This window comes from Neurospora crassa, linkage group V (assembly GCF_000182925.2).
Source record: "Neurospora crassa OR74A linkage group V, whole genome shotgun sequence".
Taxonomy (NCBI): domain Eukaryota; kingdom Fungi; phylum Ascomycota; class Sordariomycetes; order Sordariales; family Sordariaceae; genus Neurospora; species Neurospora crassa.
This window is the reverse complement of record NC_026505.1, coordinates 5,414,575-5,441,028: the sequence shown is the minus strand read 5'-3', so window position 1 is coordinate 5,441,028 and position 26,454 is coordinate 5,414,575. Positions and strand designations below refer to the sequence as shown.

General features: G+C 47.1%; 6 protein-coding genes across 8 annotated transcripts; 3 read left to right on the top strand and 3 right to left on the bottom strand.

Moving 5' to 3' along the window:
* Positions 1-328: 328 nt before the first annotated feature.
* NCU04269 (aspartyl proteinase) lies at positions 329-4,210 on the bottom strand. 3 transcript variants are annotated; one of them, XM_011396344.1, is made up of 5 exons: positions 3,434-4,210; positions 3,035-3,326; positions 1,790-2,903; positions 863-1,732; positions 329-810 (listed from the first exon to the last, which is right to left on the bottom strand). In XM_011396344.1, the coding sequence occupies exons 3-5, from the start codon at positions 2,180-2,182 to the stop codon at positions 628-630; spliced, it is 1,446 nt and encodes a 481-aa protein (XP_011394646.1). In that variant the 5' UTR covers positions 2,183-2,903; positions 3,035-3,326; positions 3,434-4,210; the 3' UTR covers positions 329-627. The 3 variants fall into 3 exon arrangements, with proteins under 3 accessions (XP_011394646.1, XP_011394645.1, XP_011394644.1); XM_011396343.1 differs by having other exon boundaries at positions 2,961-4,210; XM_011396342.1 differs by having other exon boundaries at positions 1,790-3,022; positions 3,083-4,210.
* Positions 4,211-4,578: 368 nt separating this feature from the next.
* Positions 4,579-7,213, top strand: NCU04268 (hypothetical protein). The gene is made up of 2 exons (XM_956166.3): positions 4,579-5,359; positions 5,441-7,213. Exons 1-2 carry the CDS (start codon positions 4,958-4,960, stop codon positions 6,272-6,274), a joined length of 1,236 nt encoding a protein of 411 aa, XP_961259.1. The 5' UTR covers positions 4,579-4,957; the 3' UTR covers positions 6,275-7,213.
* A 1,389-nt stretch (positions 7,214-8,602) lies between these two features.
* NCU04267 (hypothetical protein) lies at positions 8,603-10,480 on the top strand (the record flags this gene model as incomplete). Its single annotated transcript, XM_956165.1, has 2 exons — positions 8,603-9,393; positions 9,454-10,480. 2 exons carry the CDS (start codon positions 8,603-8,605, stop codon positions 10,478-10,480), a joined length of 1,818 nt encoding a protein of 605 aa, XP_961258.1.
* A 62-nt stretch (positions 10,481-10,542) lies between these two features.
* Positions 10,543-11,434, bottom strand: NCU04266 (hypothetical protein). The gene is made up of 2 exons (XM_956164.2): positions 11,181-11,434; positions 10,543-11,108 (listed from the first exon to the last, which is right to left on the bottom strand). The coding sequence occupies exon 2, from the start codon at positions 11,104-11,106 to the stop codon at positions 10,831-10,833; it is 276 nt and encodes a 91-aa protein (XP_961257.1). The 5' UTR covers positions 11,107-11,108; positions 11,181-11,434; the 3' UTR covers positions 10,543-10,830.
* Positions 11,435-14,155: 2,721 nt separating this feature from the next.
* On the bottom strand, positions 14,156-20,360 carry NCU04264 (extracellular developmental signal biosynthesis protein FluG). Its single transcript, XM_956162.2, has 3 exons — positions 18,732-20,360; positions 16,904-18,679; positions 14,156-16,280 (listed from the first exon to the last, which is right to left on the bottom strand). Exons 1-2 carry the CDS (start codon positions 19,878-19,880, stop codon positions 17,132-17,134), a joined length of 2,697 nt encoding a protein of 898 aa, XP_961255.1. The 5' UTR covers positions 19,881-20,360; the 3' UTR covers positions 14,156-16,280; positions 16,904-17,131.
* On the top strand, positions 14,158-16,532 carry inv (invertase). Its single transcript, XM_956163.3, has one exon. The coding sequence runs from the start codon at positions 14,207-14,209 to the stop codon at positions 16,292-16,294; it is 2,088 nt and encodes a 695-aa protein (XP_961256.1). The 5' UTR covers positions 14,158-14,206; the 3' UTR covers positions 16,295-16,532.
* Positions 20,361-26,454: the final 6,094 nt, after the last annotated feature.

Here is a 26,454-nt window from a genome sequence, read left to right as displayed (position 1 = left end):
CCTGGACAAGACACAAGGTTGTCACATTCTCTGGACCCATCATCGCAGGCTTGCGAACATCACAACTGTCACGTCCGACAAAAAGACTATCAACCATGAGTGTCGTCGTAGCTGGAATTTGTTGCAGCTTAGGGAGATGTAGTGAACTTGAAAAATGGGTACAGCTAAACGTTGTGTCCTAGTCAGCTTCTGGCTAACCAAGCCGTGAAAAGAATTATACGGTGAGTAACCAGCGACAGGCTTGGCATAAGTTTGCTTCACCCTCCTCACCTCTCCATCATCCAACTTGTTTGGTATCGGTTACGGATCTGTATCAGTTTCTGGCAGTTAGTGTAAACCATTTTGCAGCATAAGCAGAACCGAGGGCCTATCTGCTCCTTCTCCCACAGATATGATCATGTTCAAGCATGAGAGTTGAGATTTGGACGAGTAACTATCTAGTGATGTCGACGGCAAGACTGGATGTTTCAGCGTGCGCTAGAGTTACAGGTAACTCAAGGCAACGCACTTCCTTCACTGTGAAGCCACTGTTTCCATACGCGATACAATAAAGACATCTACAGAACTGACTTCTTCCTCCTAACGAGCGTCCGCGCAGACCACAAACATTTCAGTCTCTCTCGCAAGTTACAGCACCTTCAGACTCTTCACTGCTCCCTTGACTTGCTCCACGGGGGAGACGTCACCAACTTTGTCTGCGGGCTCAGGTGAGCTGGCTTCAGGTGAAGGCTCAGTATCAGGGAACACTGTGTGCTGGTTCACCTCAATCTTGGGTACAGCTCCAAAGCGGTTGTTGCCCTGGTCCCAGATCTGCTCATCGCGTTAGCAACAATTTCACTCTATCGGAGATGCGTGAGCTTACAGCGTAGATGGACTTGAGAAATGTATCACCCAAGATATCGAAAGGCATAGTACCCCTCGACTGCACACCGCCGTACCAATGGTCATCGTCAGCCGGTGCCAGCAACAGATCCTCATTCTGAATCACAAACTGCTCTCCACCAACCGCGACACTCAGCTGAGGGAGCTGATCAGCTGTGATTGTGCTCGGGATGAGGTAACCTTGGTATCGGTAGCTGTACTTTGAGCCAGGGATCTTTGCGTAGAGCGCTTTGCAAACCGTGTCTGAAACGAGCGCCAGTGTGGTACCAGTATCAGCAATTGCGGTGTTTCCGCTCACAGAAACATTATCGCCGTCGACTGTAGCGCTCTCACTGGGGAACTTCCAAAAGCCCTCCGAGTTGTCGATGGGTGTCCATGTGATATCTTTTCCGGAAGCTTTGACGAGATCTTCATCGACCCAGCCAAAGGTGTAGAAGGATTTCTCCTCTGACTTGTCATCACGAGCACTGTAGAAGGCGGATGTGAACAGCTCAGCCTCCTTGGGAATGTCCTCCTGGCTGATCATGTTCTCGACAGGTGTGGGCTGTGGATCCGGTTTGCCATCGCTCTCGATGGTGTTGATCGTGGAGAAGGCAAGTCCAAGAAGACCGTCAGCTTCGCCAGAGGAGAAGGCACTGGACACCTTCTTGGCAAGTTCGATGGCCTGGTTCTTGATCTGAAGCCCACCAACAGTAATGACATCCGTACCGACGGTGCCCGAAGCGGTGCTTCCATCGCCGTACTGGATCTTCCAGGTCTGGTCGGTCTTGCTCTCCTGGAAGGTATCTGACTTCTTCGGGTCGAACTTCTTGTCGGCGTGATGGAGAAGGGATGAATCTGTGCAACGGACCTTGAAAGCAATTAGTCAGTGTCATGACAGAAGAGTAGGGTTGTGTTGAGTACTCACCCAAAGATCAGCGGATCCTGTGTCAAAGTCAAGCTTGACCTTCTGTTGCGGAGTGCCAATACCAATCTCGCAGAGATACTGAGTGTCGTACTGCTGATCCTCGGCAGGGACAGGCTCGTTGTCTGTGTGAGGATCGTCGGGACGTTCCTGGGGTGTCCTAACCAGCTGCTCCCAGTGACGAATGTAGCCGCGGCGTTGAAACTCCTTGGTGAGATCGGTTTTCTTCAAGTGGAAGAACCTGGACTCCTCGGTGGGATTGAAACCGTAGCGGGCCATTGCACTGACGTATGCCTTGGTGCCATTGAGTTCACGACCGGGCTTGCGAACAGCCTGAACCTTGTGGAGGCCAAGGTCCTGACGGAGCTTTGACTGGACTTGGTACATAGAACCCATGGCGATCGATGATGCCTTCCTGAGAAAGGGCGTACACTGAGAGGGATAGGGTATCGGAAGATGGAGGGAATGAGATGTGTATCTCGAAGGGATAGTTGAAAGTGTGTGCGACAAGACGTAGGGAATCTGGAGGTTGGTGGAGAAAGGCAGCAGGATTGTGTTGGGAACCGAGCCGTGTTCCAAGGAGAGTTGATGGGGTGGTTATTATAACGTTAGAAACTGCCAGCAACCATAGTTACCCCCCACGGATTGACCTGCCATAGGCATCACAACGTGAACTAGCCGGAGAAAGAGCGATGGGTTACCCCTCAAGCTCCCACAGGAAAGGAGTCACGTTGCCGTGGCGTCGTTCTGAGCAAGACGTCTCCTTGACCCTCCTATGACAGCAAGGAGGAAACGACTCTGTTGAGGCAGGCAGAACCTTGGTCCCGCTGCGAGTACGGCCGTTCACTTGATGTAGAAGTTCCCTTGAGTGACTGCCTTGTTTATTCCATCCTGCTGCCTCAAACAGGACGGATCATGACGGGATTGCTTCTCAGTGACACCGACATCCACCCGCAAGTTTTGTCAGTACAGTACAACAAGTAGAGGTAGTCATGATCTGTCCCATCGATGCAACTGAATGGTGAAACTGAGCTTTCGTCATTGTCACCACCATCGATTGATCTCGTGCTACTGAAAGCGGCCGGAAGGACTCCCGTGAGCAGGTGTGACTGATGACCTTGAGTCCCATTAGATACTCGTGAGATGGCAAGAGCTAGTATTGTGTGAAACTAACAACGACTTGATTGCCTCGTGATGTTTGCGAAAGTAAAGGTTCGAAGCCTAATGGAGAAGGAACTGAAGACTGACCTGAGTCATCGGATTGCTGATACTTACTACCTGGAGGTACCTACCTACCTTAGGCAGAAGTTCGATCATTTCTTGAGATCCAGGGGTACTTCTCAGTCGAGGAAGGAACGTCTTCTTGTTCCAAGAGTTCTTCACCCAACCGTGACCCCTTCCTCGAGCACTTCTGGGACCGCACCTTCCCTCTCAATGTCAGACAATCTTCCTTCATGACGTTCCCCGCTTTTTATTTTTATTTTGAAGGAGACGTTAAGTTCTTCGAATCATGTCCGAGTTCGATCGAACTGGCTTGGGGCTTGGGATGTGTTCAGCCTGACTGCAGTCGGTCTTGGTTCAGGTGTTCGGTGATCATCAGAAGTCGGGGAGTTTGTAAGAATTGGAAGCGAATATGGAGCTACCTACCCAAAACAACTCGGGGTTAATTAACTCCACGATGAAGCTGTCTTGCATCTTCCCCGAGGGCGAAGCAACAGCATCCAAGACCTTCGGTTTGCTTCAATACACCAAGATGCTAGAAGTGAGACCCATGCTGGAACAGACAAGGTGTTGAATTCTCATGTAATTGGATTCCCATTTTCAATATCAATCAGCAACATCAATCAACTCACAAATGCTCGTGTCGATTGTCCGCTGTTTGTTCGCCTCCTTTCCTGGTACTTATCTTTGTTGCCATGGTAACGGAATGTGACATGCCTCCATTGGAGGTTAATAAGTGTGGTCATGTCCAATCTAGAAAATAGGTGCGCACTGAATGGTCAATGCTACCTCTACCGACACTACCATCACCATCCTTTCCTTAGTCCCTTTTGAGTGAGACGCGCGGTTAAGTAGTTGGTAGCATCGCGGTGGGTAGAGGTAGCAACCGTCGTCGTCGATGGTCGATTCGACACATGGGTGAAACACAGCGGCGATTGATGAGCTGACGACTTGGCGGCTCGAGACGCTGTTAGAAACAGAATGACGACCCAGCAAGGTGCCGCAGCGGTGATTGACGAGTCCCCGAACCCCACTGGGATAGCCCAACTTCGTAAATCCACATATCGAAACGGGTACGGGGTACCTAGAGATATGGCGGGCGGACTTGCTCTTGAGTCCTCGGACACTCTCTCGTCCGCGCCTAACGACTGTGCCTCTTGTTTCGATCAACTCGAATGGGAAGGAAACGTGGAAGGATCTCGAATTGTCATTTCCGACCTATCTCCAAGATAGAAGCACATTCAGGGTGTTCACCAACCAGCTGGGAATACATACACTACACTACACTAGTGGTATGAGTTTGGGGCAGTGACACGTGTGGAGCTGCTGATGTGGGCTGGAACAGATCAACACCATTTCCTTAGCGGGTTGGGGGATCCCTGTGCAATTCCAGGGGACGCAAATCGGCAGCGTCCCCGGGGCATGGCAACAGGGCAGTGCGTTCGCTTGTTGATGGCGTCGTAAAACATGGCCGGCAGTGACTTCATACCCACTTTTCCCAAAGGGGACTGCTTTGCTTGTTGCCATTCATAGCCATACCTATTTGATGGTCTTGTTTCCCCCATCCATCCCGTGGCTGAGCCCATTCCCGTCGTCGAGTTTCCCTGTTTCGTCGGCTTTTTTGGGTTAAAGAAAACGTGCTCAGACGTCACAGTTCCCTTGTTTAGGTCTCTCTCTTTGCCTCCAACTACCGCAGCGGCCGCCCTAACAGGTCCCCTAAAACTACTCCCGTACTTGCTCTCATTCCTGCTGGAAAGAGGTATCGATCGACACTGGTCGATATCAAAAAACTTGGGAAACTTCAACCCTTCAGACGAACGACTTCTTTAGCACGATCTCTACAACTATCTTGCTAGTAAACGACAGAGATATTCGAACGCATTACGAGTGTTTGACGCCACCAACAACACTACATCAGCATTGTCGTCATCTTCATCGCCCACATCAGTCATGGCAGTCTCAACAGATCAACCGCCTGCGAATCCCATGTTCGCTACTTCAAACTCATCGCGCCCAACGACCGCCGAGAAGGCGAACCCTAGCCTACCAGTAGAACCATCACAGAAATCATCATCACGGCCACCGAGCTTTGTCCCGTCGCGTAAATCGGTTTCGACTTCGCCAGTAGACGGCCCTCGCTTTTCAACAAGCGACAATGCCGTCGCCGCGCTGGACTTTCAGGGCTCTGTTGACAGCAACAACGACCTACCAAGCTTGGCCACCATAAAGAAGATCGAAAACTACCATGTCCTCGATCGCGACGGCAAGTCGCATACCTTCCGGAGTCTCTATACTGGCAAGCACGTTGCCCGGCGAGTCCTCATCATCTTTGTCCGCCACTTCTTCTGTGGTGTAAGTTCATGGACCTGGACCCCTCCCGTACCCTTACTTCATTCAATGACAACCATCAGCTAACTTGCTCCTGCGAACCAGCAATGCCAGGAATATCTCCGAACCCTCTCTGCCTCCATAACCCCCGACGCCCTCCTCCGGCTTCCTCTCTCGACCTTCATCGCCGTTGTTGGCTGCGGTAACCCACAGCTTATCGACATGTACGCCCAAGCAACCAACTGCCCATTCCCCATCTACGCCGATCCCACCCGCAAGCTATACCAGGAGCTCGGCATGGTGCGCACCCTCGCGCTGGGCGAGAAGCCCGCCTACGTAACCAAGCACTTGATCAAATCTTCATTTGATTCGATCATCACAGGCATCAAACAGATCCCCAAGGGGCTGGCCAACAAAGCGGGAGACTTCAAGCAGATTGGCGGCGAGTTCTTGTTCGAACCGGTGGATATTCAGAGTCCCATTAACGCCGTACAATGGGAGGATATGGAAAGGACACTTGAAAGGGCAACAAGGGAGAACAATGAAGCGGCTGCTGCTGCTGCTGCTGCCGAGAGGAAGAGGGACAGTTCCGGCTCAAGACTGGAACCAGACTCTGACGACAAAGAGACCGGTAAGGGGACAATAATGAAGGAGAAGAAGATCTTTGGCGGCCAAGGACACAGGCCGTCGGAAGCCAGCATCGATGGAAAACACGAAGACGACGAAGGCGAGGAGAAAAAAGTGACATGGTGTCACCGCATGAAGACAACGAGGGACCATGTCGAGATCCCTGAGCTTATGGAAGTGCTGGGGCTTGATGGGCAAGGGGAACCCATCAAGGACTCCAGGAGGTGGTCCAAGGCGTTGGAAACAAGAAAGGGAACTGGGTTTAGCATGGCGCGTAGGATGAACACTATGAAGGCAGAGGCGGGAGCGTAGGAAGGCTCTATGTGTTCGCCGTTTGGAAGAAAAAGAAGTAAAAGGAAGATGAGGGAGGGTCTAGCATCATCGGGGATGACAGGACCATGATGACGAGAAAGGAGTTGATTGGTATAGGAATCTCAGAAAGGCATGAGAAAGGAGAGCAAGCGGGTGAAGACCTACTTGACCTGGCATGGTGCATTTTGTTTTGTTTTATTCTCTTTGCTCAACTATTCCCACACGGCATGGCGGCTTGTTTTATGTTCCCTTTTGTTTACAAGCATGATATTTGAATCAGATTGATACCACCCCGTTAAGGTTCATGGATACTTGCTCGATCGACTGTCCGTTTCCGTTTTGTCTTGGTCATTATCGAACCATTACCACGTTAGCCTCTGTCAAGCTCAGGGGGTTGTCGGGTGTGGACAGGCGGCCTGACACTCGCCTTCAACTCTTCATTCTCTTCTGAGTGTCTCTTAGCTCGATGAATCGATGTGATTTCCAAGCCAGAGAACTACACTTGGCTAGATTCAGTCATCTAGTCTAACCCTGTTCTTCAGAAACCAGCCCCCGCCGGTTGGTTTTTCTTCCTACATACTGCCTTGAACAGCCTACCGGCGATAGTATGTATCAACATGGTCAGTCACACGAAATCAAACGTTCCTGGCTGAGACAACCCTTCGGAATAGATTTTGTGTTACGCCAGATACTCTACCTCAGGATCTTCACCCCGCTTCTTGTGTTACGGGTTATTCATTCATTCACCTCCCTGTTGGTTCATACTCCGTAACTCCGCTTTTTGTGTTCCGAAATCTTCTTTCCAAGTCCAGAAAGGAACATTCAAGCTTTGTATGTATGTATGTATGTAGGTAGGGAACCGGATTCATGAGCGACCTATTCACTATTCTCTCCGTGATAGGTGTAGTTTCCTGAACCGAAAAAGGCAACATACAGTAGGTACAGAGCAGAGACATTCTAGACTACCTACCTTACCTACCTACCGTACCTAGGTACGGACGTAACTAACAGAAATAAGTTAACCTCTTTCTCATCTCGCCGGATCACCCTGTCTTCTATCTGTCGACGTGCTGTTATCTACCTTTAATTCTGTCTCGGCTGCGTACGCGACCGCTGGTTGCCGCTGCCCTTTGTCGTTTTTTTTTTTTTTTATCCCATTCCACATTCTTTTCTTTTCTTTTTTTTTTCTTTTTTTCCCCTTTAGATGAGGTGTCCTTTCCACTTCTTTCTTGATTTCAATGTCGACTAGACAATTTACCCCTGGCTTCGGACTTTGGCTTTATGGGTAGGTAGGTACCTACTCACGCGGCGTGCTGTACAAAGGCACAGAAAGGGGCCTGGAGCCTGGCCTGAACAGAACAGCTTCCGGTTAGTATGCTACGAACCAGTTTTTTTGTCAGTTGAGCTACTTAGGTACCTACTTCCATCATAAGACTCGGAATGGAAAGATCGAGTATTAGCAGTACCCTAAGGTGAGATTCCGCGCGCACGCCGATGTTTGAAACTGGCTGAGACATGGGGCTCGAAAGATGTCGTGGGACTAAATGTCCACGGGCGGAGAAGGATCTTCGAGCTTGTCGTGGGGGTTGGTTGGTTAGTTTGGGCCTAACAACGTTGTTGGGGAGGCAGGGGAAATAGAGTTGTGTGTGTGTGTAAGTGGATGCGGTTGACAATGGCCTAGAATAGCTAGGATGTTACTATCTAATCTACCCTAGGTCATTGAAAGCCCGGTTTAGATGAGACCTGCTTCTAGGTATGCAGTTAGGTACCACACAGATGCGGTGTTGAGGAGGTAAAAGGAAGCAGAAAAGGCCGCTGACCGACTGGATCGAAGACGGGAAGTTTGACATTCGTACGTTACGTGCATGTGAGCAAAGCATTGGATGGCGGCGAGCCCGGAATGGATATCTATCTGAACCAGGCGTTGTATGTCCTGGACGTGAGCACAGGTATGTAGGTAGGCACAGAAGTCTGATTGATGATGAAGCACGAAGAAGCTATCGTGGTAGGATCAGAGACTGACTTACATCCATGGATCATCAGGTGGACGGTCTTGGGGGGGCGTGGACAAATTCATTAATCCCTAAAGCTGCATGAGGTCTCGCGTACATATGGCAACTTTGACATCTTTTATATCCTCACCTCACCTTACCAGAGGAGAGACACCTTCAAACGTCCTACTTGTAACCCAACCTTGCTCAACTACCAATCCAGCAAATCGAACAATAACTCGACGCCAAGATGATATCTCGCGAACTGTAAAGCCTCGATCCAAGCTTTAGACACAACAATATTTACCCACCTATACCTCCACATACCAACCTCAAGATGTCAACTACCCCTTCCTCCTCTTGTCTCGCCTCTCCTTCCCTCCCCTCCACAACCGGCCTCGGCATCCGCCTCTCCTTCTACCTCCTCTGGCTCGGCCTCCTCCCAGCAACGCTCCTTCGAACCCGCTCTCCGGCGCCCTATACCGTATTAAGGGCCGCACACGCGATTCTCTGTTTTGCCGTGTTCATTGGGCTCGCGATGAAAGTAGTAGCCTCTTCTCCCGGTCCAGATACAGATACAGATACAGATACAGATAATGTTGTTGGATTCGAAGCGGTGGAGTTATACATTGCGACTCTGTTAGTTAGCGGTACAGCGTATATCACGCTGGGAGTGGTATTATGGACGGGGGTTAGGAGATGTCTTTTGAGTCCTGGTTCTGGGTCTGGGACGGGGCACGGGGAGAAGGAGAGGAGGGGGAGCAGAGGTGGTAAGAAGAAGGGGAGGAAGGAAAGTAGTAGGGATAAAGGAGTGAAGGAGAGGGAGGGGTGTGATTTGCTGGCTGTCATGGAGTTCATTCTCCTGCTGATGGTGTGTGGGTTTCAGTTGTGGTTTTGGTGCTCTGGGGTAGTTGGGTTGGTAAGAAGGAGAGATGAGAAACTTTGTGGGAAACCGTATGGATTCTTATTTGCAAAAGCGGATTTGGGCAGTGTCGCGTTCAGAGCGTTCAATATTGCTGTGGTGTTGATAGTGCTGGTAGGTGGGATGGTGATGGGAGTGAGGAGTTTGAGTGGTGGTGGAGGAGGTGAAGAGGAGAAGAGAAGGATGAAGAAGAGGAAGAGAGATGGGTAGGTACTATTTCTCCTATTTTCCTTCAATGAAACGTCGACCTTGCTGACCGATCATAGTAGGCCCTCTGGCAGCCCCAACATGGATCAACTCCAACTCCTCTTCAACCTCCTCATCGCCACCACCGTCCTTGTAGCCATCGAGCTCTCCATTCACTGGAACCGCGTCTCCTTAGAAGTCAACAAAATCAACAGCGCCTCGCAACTGATTCCCCTCCTCTTCTGCCTCGTTCTTATCGCAGCTTGTATCGTCGATTGGTTTTCTACAAAATCCAACAGCAGCGGCGATAGGGGCCGTTCCAGCCGGAGCAGCGGCCGGGGAAGCCGTACCAGTGGGAGTGGAAGCGGTGGAAGCGGCGGAAGCGGTGGTAGTGGCGGTGGTGGAAGCAAGAGGAGTAGAAAAGAATCCCGGCGTCATTCACGTTCTCCTGGCAGTAGCAAGTCAAGCCCAGGACCGCCGCGACCGAGCAATACCTTTCCTCCCGCACCACCGCCTCCAGCAGCCGGATCAGGAGGATTTCGGCCTCCGATGCCGCCGATGTCCGGTATGCCGCCACCACCTCCATTTCCACCATTCTCTGGTTCAGGGCCTCCAGGTCCTTTTCCACCACTAGGATCGGCAATGTTTGGCGGCCACGGAACGCGAACAGCGAGTGCCACCGGTAGTCATTCAGGCAGAGAATCCGACCGACATTCCGAGCATGAATCAGGCGATGATCATTCGTACCACTCCCATTCCGAGCACGAGGAGGATCAACACAGCGAAGATGATTACCACCCAGATAGTATCGACGAGGAAGAACGTGGTGGAGGTGGTGGTTCGGCGCCTCCACCACCAGCACCTGCACCGCCCGGTGTGTTTCCCTTCCCACCAAAACCGCCACCACCAGCACAATTTACAGGTGCTCCTCCTCCACTACCGCCTGGCTTCGGCCCCCCGGGAGGAGGGGCTCCGCCTCCCGGCATGGTGGGGCGAGGAAGCGGTGGTGGGCCGCCGGCTTTCTTTCCTTTTGCTCCTCCAGGAGGAAGCGCAGGGAGGGGGATGATGGTTCCGCCGCCTCTTCCACCGGGGTTTGGTCCTAATTAGTACTAAATGTATTCATCACGATGATACGACGTAATGATGGATCACATTCTGAACATATGAAGTGATGTTTGTGTTAATGCATTTGCATTCAAACGGGTAGACCACCCCGTTTCCAGAGGCAGGTCGTTACCCAATTCTATCATAATCCTAGGTCATGTCGTCGTTCGTAACCGTAAATTTCTCAAATCCCCAACAAACGCCATGTAGTGCAATGATGAATATCCGCCGGTGTCCGTGAATCCTTCCAGAGTGATTCTTCCCCGTCCATCCGCCACATTATCATCATGATGCTCTTCTATAAACTTCTATTCCTCCCAGAGGTGGTATGATTTAGGTGTTGATTGATGTCTTTACGAAGACGAGTCCTTCTGGCCCTTGCCAACGTACTGCGCCTCGTCCCTGCCAACCTTGGAAAAGTCGACATTGGTCGTGTCGGTAGACGCGGGCTCACGGAGACCAGCGGAAGCGCCCTCGCCCTTGGAAACATCGCCAGAGATACGGCCGCTGCCAACGTTGACGGTGCGGGAGTCGGCGGATTGCCAGTCGGGGGCGACGGGGGGCTCCTCGGGAAGGGGAAGGTTGGCCTTGACGCGCTCAATCTTCTCGGCCTTGGACTCGTTGGACATTTCTGGATGGGCGTTAGTTAGTGTGTGTTCCGCTTGGTGTGTGAAAGAAAGGGCTCGAGAAGAAGGAAACCTACTGATGGTGGTTTTCTACTTGGACAGAAGAGAAAAAGAGGTGATTTGAAGGGGTGTTTCTGCGCTGGGCGTTTTGGCTTTGGTGATTTGGCTTGATTGGGATTGTTTGATGTGTTTGGATCTGTCAAGAGAAAGCCTTGAAGAGCAATCAAGTGGTTTCTTATATGCCTTCCTCAAGCTGTTCCTGAACAATGGTCAGAGGTGATCTCGATTGAATATGATGTCAGTGACGTCAATTATATCCCAAAGTGGATGTTCGTCTCCACCATTTGCTGTCATAGAAGTGAGACCCCTCGGCTCGCTGTCCCGTTGTGGGGCTTTTGTTTGACAGCAGCCACAAGTGCACACACCGCCAAGACTGCCACATCCGCCAAAAAAAGAAAAGACATCGCCAAACTCCCACTTATTTTACACATGCAGCCAATCTCTACTGTCATTGATTTGAAGCTATCCCCATCTCCGTCGCTGTCATTCTCGCACTTACCAACAACCCCCTTTTCCTCTACGCCGTCTTGTACAAGTTCGATGCCTTGGCCTACCTAACTTATCCAGCGCGGGGACGGTGAATGGGGGCATTAGAAAATATGGGTCTGATCACGTGTCATGTCGCTTTTGGTACCTTCTCTATACCAGCTTGTAATTACGTCCGCAAACAGCCGTCAATACCCGACTTCTTTATAAATTACTAATTAGTATTAGGGTTAGTTAGGGCTAGTTAGGGTTAGTTAGGGTAAGCTAGGGTTAGGGTTAGCTCCGGGGGTGTAGGGGGCCGGTGAGAGGCCCCCGCATGTGAATGTGAATCGTTAATATTGACATATGTCAACCATATGCTGGCCATATGTTTTGTAATTACGGTAATTATACGGGTGACTTTCGATACCTTCGGCTTAAGGAAAGTGGAGTATGTACGGACCAGTCTAATGCCCCTAATCACCATGCCCTGACTGCGCTGCAGTCACCAAGACCTGCAAGGCCCGGGGTTCTGTTACCAGGTCAAGGAGGAAGAGCGGATAAAAGAATGAGAGGGTGAGGAAGAACGGATAAAAGAATGAGAGAGTGAGGAAGAGCCCAAAAAACGGTTCAAGGTTGGGGACTAGGTGTGGGAGACCAACAGAGACAACACACATTCAAAGTCTCAACCAGCATGGTTCAGACCGTAAGTGGTCCACGGTAGCCATTCACCATGGACTTATAAAGTTGACCATGTCAACAAAAAGGGGTGAAGAGGAAGTTGCATATGGATTATAGAGAGATCGGGGTAGGCTGCAGTGGTCGCCAGTAACAGCAAGTGAAGAAGTGGATGTGACACTGTTGAAAGAGTTGAAGAAGCATGAACGGGTAGAAATGGACATTGGGGAGAAAGTTACGTTATATAGCTCAGGAAAGGGCGGATATGAGGCTATTCACAACTACCAAAAACGGGAAGGAGTTCGGGTCCGAGGACGGAGCTTTGCTCTGCCCTGCTCTGGGGGTCACGTGGATTCGGAATCTTCGGGCAATTAGACTGGTCCCTTAACAGGGGCGCCCATGACTGGTTAGCTTCATTTTTCTCTCTTGAACCGACTTTTTGATGAATGCTACCACATCACGTTTTGGGCTTGCGTATGTAGTGTAGTATACATTACACAACACCGATGGCTTGTGCAAGCCGACTGCCAGGGCCGTAGTTTGGTAGCGTACACTTTTGTACGGTAAGCCTGTTGGTGGGTCCTGCACCCTGGGCAAGCGTTTTGTGGTCACATGGCCACCACCCCCTGACGGACCACACCACTGCCAAAGTCCAGACTTGTCGCCTCAACTGGAGTGAAGGTATATACATACTTGGCACAGCACACCGATGCTGGATTTTGTTGTCACGGTTGGATTGTTCGTATTCTCTTAAAGCCCCTATTTGGCTCATGCCCGCCGAGTTTTCACACGCACACACACACGCACACAAGTGAGGGCAATGGAAGTCAGTACGTGAACTTGGCCATCATTTGTCATTCAGTGTACAGCTAAAAACTCAATCCGACGTATTGCATTTTGGTGAACTTGATTGGATATACACTATTCGCACTCGTGCACGGACTTGACTCAAAATCACACCTCATTGGTTACACAAGCCAACGTTCCAGCCACCCTTCGAGAACCAAAATCCCCGCAACCCCATTCTGGGGCCCCGCCTTCCTCCACTCTCTGCCCGCATTTTACCACGCCAAGACTAGCTGCGGACCACGGCAATGGAATTTGAGAAACATTTTGCACTCGAAGCGCAACCTTTCGGCTTCGTTTACCGTCGTCGACCAAGCTGATCTTTGTGGATTTTTCGGCGCTTGTTCGGTCCCTTGGCCGAGCCTCCAAGAACTCCAAGACTCGTAAGCTTGACAACTGTTTGGGATGATCGCTTGTCGTTACGTTGGTGTTTTGTTTTTGAATTTATTTTGATTTATTTTCTTTTTTTTGTCTGTTTTCTTTCCCCCCCTTTTTTGGCCCCTTTTTTGTAGTGTATACGGTACTGCCACGAAGGACCAAAAGAGCCAGTCCTCATAACATCCCCTAGTCACCAGTCGTAACTCGAGTACTTCGAACTCACCGATGGATGGACAAAGGTACCGCAGCATCGCTGACAGTAAGCGAGGACCTCCTCAGCGGTGTGGGGAAGAGACGGAGAGACTTCGGGGTAAGATGCTGTCCCCGGGCCGACACCGGGCAATCAAGCCAATCGGCATCCGCGCTAACATTGGCCGAGCCATGTTAGTCGTGACTTGGTTTCCCGATCAGGAGAGACAGCGCCAGGCTCATGAGGGTTAGCCCATGACGGGCAACGCCGCACACAACGTGGGTTGACAGACAAAGTTGGGATGGGGATCGGACTTGGGATCGAATCCGTCATAGCTCGTTTTCTGTGGCTTCCCCACGGGGGGGACCATCTCACTAGTATTAAAGTGAGGCTCAACGCCTCATCAAGATCGTCTGTCTTACCTCCTCTCTCCATAGCAGCTTCTTTCTCCCATCTTTCTAGAGTCTTCTCCCCATTCTTCCAAACATGACAAAAACAACGCCATACAAAAACGCCCTTGTTGGCTTGCTGTCGTTAGCCTCGGTCCTCCCTGATGGTACCACGGCTTCCGTCCTGCCTCGTACACAAGAATGCCAAAGGCAGCAATACCCAGGCCCCAAGAACCCCAGCTTCGAAACTGGCGATCTGTCGGGCTGGACAGTCGTTAATGGAACAGCCTTTGGCAAATCCTCTGTCACCACAGCTGCCTCCTCGCAGCTAGGGAGCGGCCCGTTCAACCAAGTCGGCAAGCAGTTCCTCTCAACAAATCTGCAAGATGGCGAAGCTGCCACTGGGACACTCCGCTCCAGCACCTTCAAGGCAAGCTCCGTCATGAGTTTCCTGATCGGCGGCAACTATGATCCCGCCAATCTCTACGTGGGACTTGTCCTGGAGAAAGACGGCTCCCTCTTGTTCAGCCAGACCGCCACCAACGACGAGGCCCTCATCCGCATCGTCTGGGACACCAGTGCCTACGCCGGCCAGAACGTCTACTTGGTTGTGGTCGATACCAGCACCACTGGCCACATCAGCTTGGACGACGTCCGAACCGGCTGCGACGCCCTCAAGGACGGCCCTCACACTTTCAACATCCTTGGCCAGAGCAATCAGCCCACCTCCAAGAACCTGACCGCTCTCTCAGCGGCTTCCCGCTACGCAGTTGACCCGACCCGTCCCCAATATCACTACACTCCCTACCAGGGCTGGATCAACGACCCTGCCGGCCTGATCCAGTGGGGCGGCAAATACCACCTCTTCAACCAGTACAACCCCGTCGCCCCTCTTTGGGGTCCCATGTACTGGTCGCACGCCGAGAGCACTGACGCCGTACACTGGAGGGACCTGCCCGTTGCCTTGACCCCGCCGTATGTCAACAACACGCAGGACACCAGCGGGCGCTACACCGGCAGCGCCGTCAAGAACCAAGACACGGGTGCGCTGCAACTCATCTACACCGACGCCACCAACGTCACCTACCACCCGCACGCCGTGCCCGAAGTCGTCTCCTCGGCCGTCAGCTCCGACGGCATCCACTTCGACCTCTACAGCGGCAACCCCATCGTGGCCGAGGCGCCTCCCACCTCTTCCGCCGGATTCCGTGACCCCAAGGTCTTCTGGGACCCCACCGCCAACAACTGGAAGATGGTCGTCGGTTCCGGCGACGGCCACACCGGCAACGTCCAGCTGTACAAGTCCACCGGCCCATCCTCCTCCGAGCTCCTCTCCTGGGAGTACGTCGGCGTGCTGCACCAAGGCGACGGCAGCCGGGGCATCATGTGGGAGTGCCCCAACTTCTTCCCCATTGACGACAAGTGGGTTCTCTTCTACGGCCAAGACAAGGGGTTCAAGGGGTGGTACGAAGTCGGCTCCTTCAACGGCACCACTTTTGTTTCCGAGAAGCTGGGCCTGTTCGACTCTGGCCCCGACAGCTACGCGACGCAGTGGTTCGTCGACGACGCCGGCCGCAACCTGGCCGTCACGTGGATCAACAACTGGAACACGACCAAGTGGCCTAGCAGGGTCAACGGCTGGGCCGGCACGCAGTCCATCATGCGCGAGCTCTTCATCCGTGAAGACGGCGGGCTCGGCCAGAAGCCCGTCGAGGAAGTGTCCCTCTTGGCGAGCGGCCCTGCCAAGTCGCTTGGTCAGACGGACGTGTTTGGAACCTACGAGGTTGGATTCACCGACACGGCGCGTCTGCAGGCTACTGTCGACTTGGCCGCTAGCGATGCGCCGGCCTTCACCATTGAGCTGTTTGCTTCCGGTGCCGAGTCTACTTCGCTTGTGTACAACTTTGCCAACCGGTCGTTGACCATTGACACCATGAACGCCGGATACGGTCAGGCTGGTACGTGGGAGGCCACCATTGCTAAGCCGGCTGACAACCGTCTGTCGCTGGATATCCTGATTGATCGCTCGAGCATCGAGGTGTTTGTGGGTGATGGAACCGCCATGACTGTCAGGGTGTTCCCGCGCTACCAGGAGTCCAAGAACATTAGGATCACCAGCGATGGAGGCAAGAAGACTGTCTTTGATGATATTGTTCTGACGCCCATGGGGTCTGCTTGGGAATAACTAAAAAGTTAGAAAGAAAACGTACATAATGTAGACGGTCGGGGAGGTGTGTGAAAGGTTTTGGGAAAAGAGCCGGGTTGTTATTTCAATGTTCTCTTGTAGCTTATTAGCTGTTATGTAATGATGTATGATTAGACGTATGTCAATGATGGGCACATATCTGTATACAGAGTGTCGATACTTGAAATTATACATACTTCTGGATTTCTGCCATAGAATAATTGAAAGGAGATGAGTGCTACCATGTACGTTTTGGTGTTTGTGCTATGATGCCATTGACCACCGTTCGTGATTCAATCAGGGCCGGGGTGGAAATCTTTGACAAGAATAGATAATCTGGAGAAGGGAGGTAATCCCCAATGTACAGGGCATTTTGGCATGGAGCGATTGCGCTTCGTGGGCATGTGCTGGGTGGAAGGAATGAAGTGGCCTGAACAGACGGAGGTGAGTGGTCATCAAGGAAATGGGTTTATTTAACGATGGGGATGGGAGGATGGTATATGTAAGGATTAAGTAGTTGTTCGCCACGGTTTGCACTGATTCTACCTCCCAAGTGCTATTTTGCGAGTTAAAATGACAAAAAGATGAGATATCTAAAGAAGGACTTGCCTCAAGAGCCACAACATTTGTGTGTATGTAACGGTGATAATCCAGCTTACTTCCGCTGTTGTCTCGTTCGGTGTTTTAGTATCGTCCTTATATTTAATCCTCTTTTGGGCTGTTCTTTTTTTTCTCTCTCAATGCATTCTTCCGCCACTACCGAGAGATACATGTCTCTGGTTGCACAGTAAGCTACACAACAACCGGATCATCGCCTCCGTGAACTCAGAAGATCCCCTAATACCTCTCCATAATCCAGTTCCTCCTCTCCTCCTCTCCCATCTCCGCCAAGAAAGCCATTTCAAACTCCTTGACAGCACAATATCTCTCCACCACCTCCGGTCCGAGAAACTCGACAAGCTTCTCATCCCCTTTCAGCGCTGTCAATGCCTCCTCCACGCTGGCAGGCAACATGTCCGTCACCTCCAACTCCGCCCGATCATTGGGCGTCAGTTTCGCGGGATCAATCTCGCAGTCTCCCCAGATTAACTTCTCCCGTTCCATGTACCCGTGGATACCAGACAGTAGCACGGCAGCCATGGCGAGGTAAGGGTTGGCCAAGCCGTCCATAGCTTTCAACTCCCAGTGTGAGCCCTCGATTTTGCGGAGAGGGGTCTCTCGATTCTGAGTGCCCCAGGTTACCCAGCGGCCACCGGCCCAGGCACCGTCTTTGAGGCGTTCGAAGGAGGCGGGGTTGGAGTAGGTGAAGGCGGTGATGGCGCGAAGATGCTTGAGGATGCCAGCATAGAAGGGTTCGTACACTTCCGGCTTGTCGCCGCCGGGTGAGGAGATGCTCATGTGCGTGTGGGAGGCGGTGCCGCATGCGGTTGGGAAGGGCTTGGGATGGAGAGTGACTTTGTAGCCGGCAGCGGTGGCGAGGGCAAACATGACATCGCGGGTGTGGAGGAGGGTGTCAACGGCTTGGATGGGCGGGTAAGGAGGAAGGATGAGCTCGAACTGGCCCGTTGCGGACTCGGCATGGATTTGCTCGACGTAGATGCCCATTGAGTCGAGAGCATGAACTATGTCGCGCAAGAGGTTGGCCACCTTGGGGTCGGCAAAGTAGCGAGACACAGACCAGGCGTGGCCATCAGTAACCAAGGTGCTGAAACGACCCGAGGCTTCTGCTGGGCGGTGTTTGAACGGATTCAAAGAATTCAAGGACAGGGTTGCCGAGGTATCGGCACCCTCTACTCTTTCGAGCAAAAGGAATTCAATCTCGAACCCAAGCAAGAAGGTTAATCCGTTCTGAGCGCCCAAGTCAACGGCCTTCTGCAGTTGTGACCGGGGACACAGGGCAACGGGGGCACCAGACTTCTCCCGGAACTCGCCATACATGCTCACATGTCCCTCGGTAGGACCAGGGCGGAGCGAAGAAAAGTCCGGGTGCAGGCGATACTCTCCAATAGGAGCGATGGAGGGGACAAGATGATCGTTCTGAATGAGACCAAACACGGCTTGTGCGATGGAGATATCGGTTGGCTGACCTTGATCAAGCAAGGTCTTGAACTTGCGGAAGGGGATCATGCGCATTCGCGGGGTTGCAGTGTAGTCGTTCCAGCATATACGGACAAAGTCAGGAGGCGGTTGGTCCTTCAGGAAGAGTTGGAAAAGTTCAAGGTCGCTTGCGTAGGGTCCGACCTCGGCACCGGGCTCTTCATCGAGCTCCATAAAGTCTATATCAAGATGGTAGAGCTTATTGGAGTTTCGGAAGAGGATGTCCTGGGCGAGGTCGATGGCGGCTTTGTAGCCAATGTGGCCTTTGCGAACGTAGTTAGTCAGTACCTGGTGATCATTATTAGCCTTGGTCTTCTGCCGCTACATTTGTCCAACTCACAGTTGTAAACACCTCACGCATCTGGGTGACGGCAAGCAGGTAGGTCTCGGGGAACCAGTGCCCATCTGTACTCCACAAGATCTTTGACCAGGGGCAAAGCTCGAGAATCTGTCGTAAGACCTGCTCCTGGCCATCTTCGCTAACACATGGGAAGACCTCGCCGATATCCGCATAAACATGCTCGTACACAGTGGCAAGATAACCCACTTCTCTCATAAAGGGATATCCCGCATGAAGGAGGACAATGGGCACAGTTGGGTAGGCGCGGATGAAGTTCTGCAGATGGGCTGGGGATGACTTGGCAAGTATAATGTCATTGTCGCCCAAGCCGGTATGGAACTGAATAGGCTTCTTCTGCTTGGAAGGACTATCGCGGATCAACATGGCCGTACGGTGAACAACCAAGTCGTTGAGAGCGGCCACTTGTAGCTTGGCAAAGTCCAATAGGGCAAAATTGGAAATGATGTCGGCAAAGGCAGCACGAGCTTCGACCTCGTTGACGGTGCTGGCGACTTGCAAGCCGGTACGGTAGCAGATTACGGACTTGAAGGCCACCACATTGGGATCGTCAATGGCTTCGTTGATGATGGTGTCCAACTCGCCAATCCAATCGTCGTAGGCATCGTTCAAGACATCCTGGCCGGTCCTTGGCGAAGCATCACAGGTCTTTCCAATCCTCTTGATGATGTCGGCAGCCACCTTTTCGATACGCACAATGCGCTTGCACTCGGAGCGGGTATAGTCATTGTGCCAGACCATGTCCTGGGCATCATCGCCGTCGTCGAGCCCGTCGTCGAGGAGCAATGTCTCAATGCCGTCCAGACACTGGGCGGTCCATTCCAAGGGGGAATCGATGCGCTTCTGCTCAATGGCGGCGACGACATCCTCCCATGTGTTGTTGCAGTTGAGCATTGCAGACAGCTGTCGGACGGCACGCAGATGGGGGAGTGAGTGGATGGCGGAGTGGACACCATCTCCATTGTGTGCCTCGGAGGTGATGGACAGGAGGGGGTGTTTGGCGAGGGCTTCGAGCTTCAGCAGAGGATGGGCATGGTGGTCGATGATGGGCGTGATGCGGATGGCGCGAGCAAGAGCGTCAAGTTGCGAGGGGGTCGCCGACGAGCGAGCACCAACCCAGGCTGTGTTCATCTTGAGAGGTTGGTGGCCGTCCGTCCGTCCGTCTGTCTGTGAAGATGGCTGCCGGTGATGGTTGTTGTTGTTGTTGTTGTTGTGATTTGATTAGTGTTGGATGTTTGGGTGAAAAAGCAGGACAGTCAGTTGTCGTTTTGTTACGAAGCTGTGACGCTGAGGGGTAACTGAACAGCTGGAGCTGAAGCCAAGATCGCGATCCGTCCCATCATGTCCCATCTCCCACATTGCGCTATGTCTCTTTCTTACCTCGGAGAGACGTGCATTAGCAGGTGGATTCGCCTTCGTTGTTGTCACGCAGCAGATTGATGCACAAGAGAGGGGAACCTCAAGTTACCTAGGCAGGCAGGTGAGATTGTCGACGGACATCTTGGGCGAATCATGGAATGCCTGGCGTTGTACGCGACAAAGGTGAAGAAGGACAGCGAGACTCAAATAGGAACTGCTGAAGTTTCTAATGGGTGAGTTGTCGTAGTGTACGTAGGTAGTATCTGATAGAAACATGGACAAGGAAGACCACCTACCCTGGGCTTGGGGTTCCCGCTCTCGCTCTGGGGTCTACATAGTACATACACTAACTACACTAGGATTCCAGCTCCCCCGCGTGGGGTTGGAACAAGTACACTAGTGTAGAGGTGTTGGAGGAGGCACGTGACTCTGGGCACCATTCACCCTCGCACGGCCTCCCAGCCTTCGCTAGTCTTTAGCCCTCCAGACCTCTCCACAGATTCTTTCTTCTTTTAGCAACTCAATACACACATCATCAATCGCTTTATTTCGTTGCCTTATACGTCGCACAGGTTATAAACCCTCTAAAGCTATCGTAATCGACCGATTAATCGATTAATCGATAAGAGATCTACTAGTTATTCTGGGAATTAACCTCTTTATCGTACCCCTCTACTCGCAACCGACCTCGAGTTGCGCGCAATTAACCGACCTTCGAATCGTCAACCAACCGACCTTCGAGTCGTTAACAACCAATAATGGCACCTACTGTCGATAGCGGTTCGTTTATAGTCCTTCGTAGCGAGAATAATATTGACAATTGGGAGTGTACTTTACGTATCGAGTTCGAGTTTACTGAGGTTGACGACTACGTTTATAAGACCGTGGCTAAGCCCGATAAAAATACTAAACCTAATAATTATAAGAAATAGAAGTTTAATTGCGTCTATACGTTTAAAATTATTAATACTACCCTTAAAAACGATAAGGTCTTAACTACCCTCCGTATTAATAGCTAGAACCAATCCAATAGGGATTCTAAATATTTCTTTAACCTTATTAAAACTATAATTAGTAAAGTTACTAACGAGGTACGCAGCGATATCCTTAAGTAGTACCAAGGACTTCGTTAATCTAGCTTTAATTTTATAACTAGCTTCTTAAACTAATATAAACTTATTCGTAAATATATTACCGATTGTAGCCTAATTATCAACAATACTATTAAGTATCTTAACTTCTATAATATAATTAAGTATAACTACCCTACCGATATTAAATTGTAGGTTAACAATATAACTAAGAATACCCTCACTACTAATAAATTATTAGTTCAATTCTCTACCTTTAATAATACGGAAGTCCATTAGACTAATTTAACTATTTAAATTAAGACTACTAATAATAATAATAAAGCGGATAATAAGGATGTTAATAAATCCGGTAATAGTACTAGTAATAATAACGATTCTACTAAGAACAAAAGGAATAAGAACAAAATTATATACTTTACTTGTAACAATACTATCCAGAAGGACTATATCTACTATATTTATAGCCGTTACCGCTCTACTAAAATTACCACTTACTAGTAGTATAAATTTAATAAAGCGCCCAATACTTAGCCTAATAAGGAGGAGGTTCGTAAGTATAATATTAGTATTACAACTGCGTTGGGTAATATTAATATTATATTAGCTAACCCCGTTACATTAGCTTTATTATTTAATAGTACTAATTTTAATACCAATTTCAACCTCGCCTCCCTTAGTAGTGATTAGGGTTTTTATTAGAACTTATAGCGAAGTTTATCCGTAGAATTAATTTTAGCGTTAAATTAAATACATTTAATTATTTAGATTCGTATTAATTGTAGTACTTGAACCGTAATTTTACTAAAGACTAATAAGTTTTTAAGGTACAAGATCCAAACTCCCCAATTAAGAATCTCATTATTTATAATTCTAGTTGTGGTTTATGTATTTTCAACTATTAAAAATAGTTTATTAAGCTCTACCCTCTAGTTTATCCATTAGAACACACTATTAGCAATAGTACTACGATTTATACGTATTATATTAATACTATTAAATTAATAATACTAATAATAATAAGTATTAATATTAGGATTTATATCTTTAATATTATATTCGATCTATTTATACCGGCTAACCTTCTATCGACCTAAACTATATTTAATTACAGTATAGAGTAGAGTATAAAAATAAATTAGATTTTACTAGCTAGTAAAGTATTTATTTAATGTAAATTTATCAATAGTCTAGTAGCTTTACCAGTATTTCAACTAAATAACTTCGACTAAACAATCATTATACCTCGGTATATAATACTTACTTCGATTAATTATATAACGATGTACAAAAGAATGATGTACGCAGGCAGGGACCAGGTTCTCAAAGCTTGTAAACAAATTAGTATTAAGTTTAGTAATGTTAATAATTATATTTACAATGCGTACCTACGCGCTAAAGCGACCGATTATATTCCTAAAGGGATTTACCCCGTTACTACGACCCTACTTTAATTTATATAAATTAATATAATTTTATATAATAAAGTTGGATATATAGGAGTCCGTTATACGGTTTATTTTATTTATAATATTTCTAGCTACTATTAGGTGAAGTTCTGTACTAATAAGGGAGATGCCTTTACTATTGTTACTTAATTTAAAAAGTGGATTGAATTCTAAATGGGACTTAAGGTTAAGATTATTAGTTTCGATAGAGGTTCTAAATTTGGTTTTAATATAGTAGAGTTCTAGAAGAGTAAGTTAGTGGAGTAGGTTCGTAAAGAAGGAGTCTAGCTATATAAAACCCTAGTATATATACTGTGTGTTATAGCCTAGAACTATAACTACACAGAACTGTCAGAAGTCACGTGGTCGCGCGCCTGCACGGCGCACCCCACTACACCTCGACAGAGCTTAACACGCGTATACTACAAAACCTCGCGCAGCTAACTCGTTCTTACACTTCTTCTTTTTTACTCTTTAGCTTTAATATTGTATTAAATTACACTACAACCTCCTTAAGCTGGCTTACTCTCGTAATTGTATACGCCCTCATATAATATTAAAACTAAAACTTATTATACAACTAAGGATAGTAACTATAATATCCTAACCTAAGTACCCCGATAGTCGCAATACGCAACAAAGACCTAACAATACTCAATTATCGCTATAACTAATTATTTAAATTGTAAGAACCCAATTAAACCCTAGAATTATAATTACTATAGTAAGAACCTAATATAAGAATATTCTACTTCGAAACCCGTACTAATTACGGTTGTACTTAAGAGTAACGAATTCTAAAATAGTAATTAACTTTAGAAGTTAACCTAAGGGTAATCCAACGACTGAAAGCTATACCTTAAACTATACTAATACTAATATTAAAGAGGCCGAAATACCTTCCCTTACTATTATTTACCCAAACCTACCTTCAATAGAACAACCTTTTACCCCCTCTATTAGTAATTAAAATTAAAATTACTCTTTACCCAATTCCTCTACAATTTGCAATTTATCCGCTCTATATAATCGTATTATAATATAATAGGGCACCCCCAATCGCCTACCCCTATCTAAGGGTAAATCTAATACGGAGGGACCTATCGAAAAGTTTTAATTATTATAGTATTAGAAAATACGCTTTAATATCGAATTAATTTATAATATTTAAAATAAAGTCCCCTCAATGCATTTATCTATTAAACGTATATCCCTAAATACCTGAAAGTTTAATAAAATAGTCTCTACGACCTCTTTAGATAAAAGTTCAGAAATTAAGGATTTTGCCTAATATACTCTTTAAGAGATGCGAGACCTCTATTAAATTAACGTCGTCCCTAAAATGGGTAGTAAGCGCCTAGCCCTATCTTTCAACGACTTAATAAGCAACATCATCGATCGAACTAACTATATAGCCGACACTTTCACTAACCGTCGTAGCTTTAAATATATTTATTTCTAGCCTTTTATTAAAAATAGTTAAAAGTTAACTGTTTTAGGCTCTTTAAAAGGAATTATAACTTTAATATAATTTACAAATATATATAATTAAGACTCTGCTACTATATAGAATAAAGTCTACGTCCGCTTTTTATCTTTATAAACCTTCTATATATTTATTAACGATTTAATAAAAATAATAAGGTATATAAATATTATAATTTACAAAATACACTCCTTTATTATATACTTTATTTAAAAGACTAAAGAGTAAAATATAACTATTGTTCGAATTAAGGACGAATACGATATTATTACGAATGCGTCTAGGGGAAATATCGATTAGTAAAATCGTTTTACTAACTTAGAAATTAAATACTAGTAATTAAAAGAGTTATTATACGAGGAATATAAAAAAGTCAAATATATTTAGATATCTTACAACAAATCACTAACCGATATTATAACCAACTATAACTTTCGTATTAATAAAACCGCTAAAATATACGTAAATAGGCTATCTACTAAAAGGACTACGAATTAAGCTAAAATCGCCCGTCTTAAGGGAAAGGTCAACGCCCTAATAGTATAACTCAACAACGCTAAAATCTATATAAACTTAAAGGGTATTAAAGCCCCTACTAATTCTAAAGAACTTTAATAATAAATCCTTACCCTTAAACAAACTATTAATAATATAAAAATTAAACTACTCCCCTTACGTAAAGAGAAGAAGGTAACTAATATTTCTATTAATATACTTCGAAATAAATTCTAAATAGTTAAAGCTAAGGTCGATATACTAGAAAAGAGTAACCGGTTCTTTAAGAAATCGTTAATCGTAAAAGATATCCCTACTCTCCGAATATTAATTAAAAGAATAATTAAACAAAACTTTACTAATAATTTTATTAAAACTATATAAACCGACCTTTATAAGAAACGTCGAATTTAAATCTCGCTAGCGTAGAAAATTTCCGAAACTATTAATAAAACCCTCCAAAGCCTAAGAAACCCTATTAGTACTAATAGCCTATTATAGACTAGTAAAATTCTAGACGGTACTAACCTACTATCTAGGGGCGCCGGCGACCCTAATCCCAATCTTTCTAATAATAAATTAAATTCGGACTAGGCTAGTAACAATAGTAACAAATATTACGAGAAATATCTAGAGAAAACTTTCATTCGTCCATCTTCTAATACCTCGCTTAAACCCAATTCTAAATAATCCTCTTATACCTTTAACAACCGAAGTAAGAAGTTTATTAAAGTACTAAATATCCCTCTCTTCTATAGTAAACTAAGTAAAAATAAAGTATTCTTTAAGATATAGCTATTTTAGATTTATAGTATATTAGAAATTAACGCCGACTATTTCGCCTCTAAGAAAGTAATATTCAATATTATTGTAGGTCGCTTAGGAGGAAAGGCTAGAGAAGCCATCTTACCTTTTATTTACGAATATAACAGTAGCCCCCCACGTTTAACGACTATTGAAGGACTATTAAATTATTTGAAGGAGAGTTATTTAAATAAAAATATTAAAGAGAAAATTAATATAGAATTCGAAAAGTTAACTATAAAGGAGAACAAGCGTTTCCAAGACTTTGAAATAAAATTTATACGCTTAATTGGATAGGTATATATTCCCCTCTATTATTAGAAACTTACTATAAAGCGTAAAATCCCTAAGCAATTCCGCAATCCTACTATAATAATATATCTCAACAAAACTAAGAACTTCGAGGACTACTATACTATTATCCAATTTATTAACAAAAGCTACCAATTAGATACTGCGGCCCCTTCTACTTCCTCGACCAAAAAGTCTTATTACGAAAGATTAGGAATAAAAATTATAGTAACTACTATATTAAATTCTAATCGGAACCATCTACCTAGATTTTCCTTCTTTTATAAAAAGCCTAATACTAAAAAATACTACTAACTCTAGGCCGAAAATAAATATTTTATTTATAAAAAGGAAAGTTACTAGGTATTAGAATACTTAGAGCGACCCTACGTCGAAAGAATTTATAAGAAATATAAAGCCTTCTAACTTAATACTATAATAGTAAATCTTCCAAATATTCCCGAAGGAGTTATAATTACTAAATTAAATATTGAAGATTCTAAAGAGGAAGAGGCTATCCCCGAGGACAATTCGAAAAATTAGATCCCCTAAGGCAATCAACCTCCTTCCTAGGAGAAATATTAATTATAAAAGAAACCGCAATAAAAGAACTAATATTATTATCGACCTTCCAATTAAATAATTATTTAAATAAGGGATCTTCTTTTCTAGTTAAATACGAGATAGTTCAAAATAGATTATTAATTCCTATAACCAAAGCGTTAATTAAT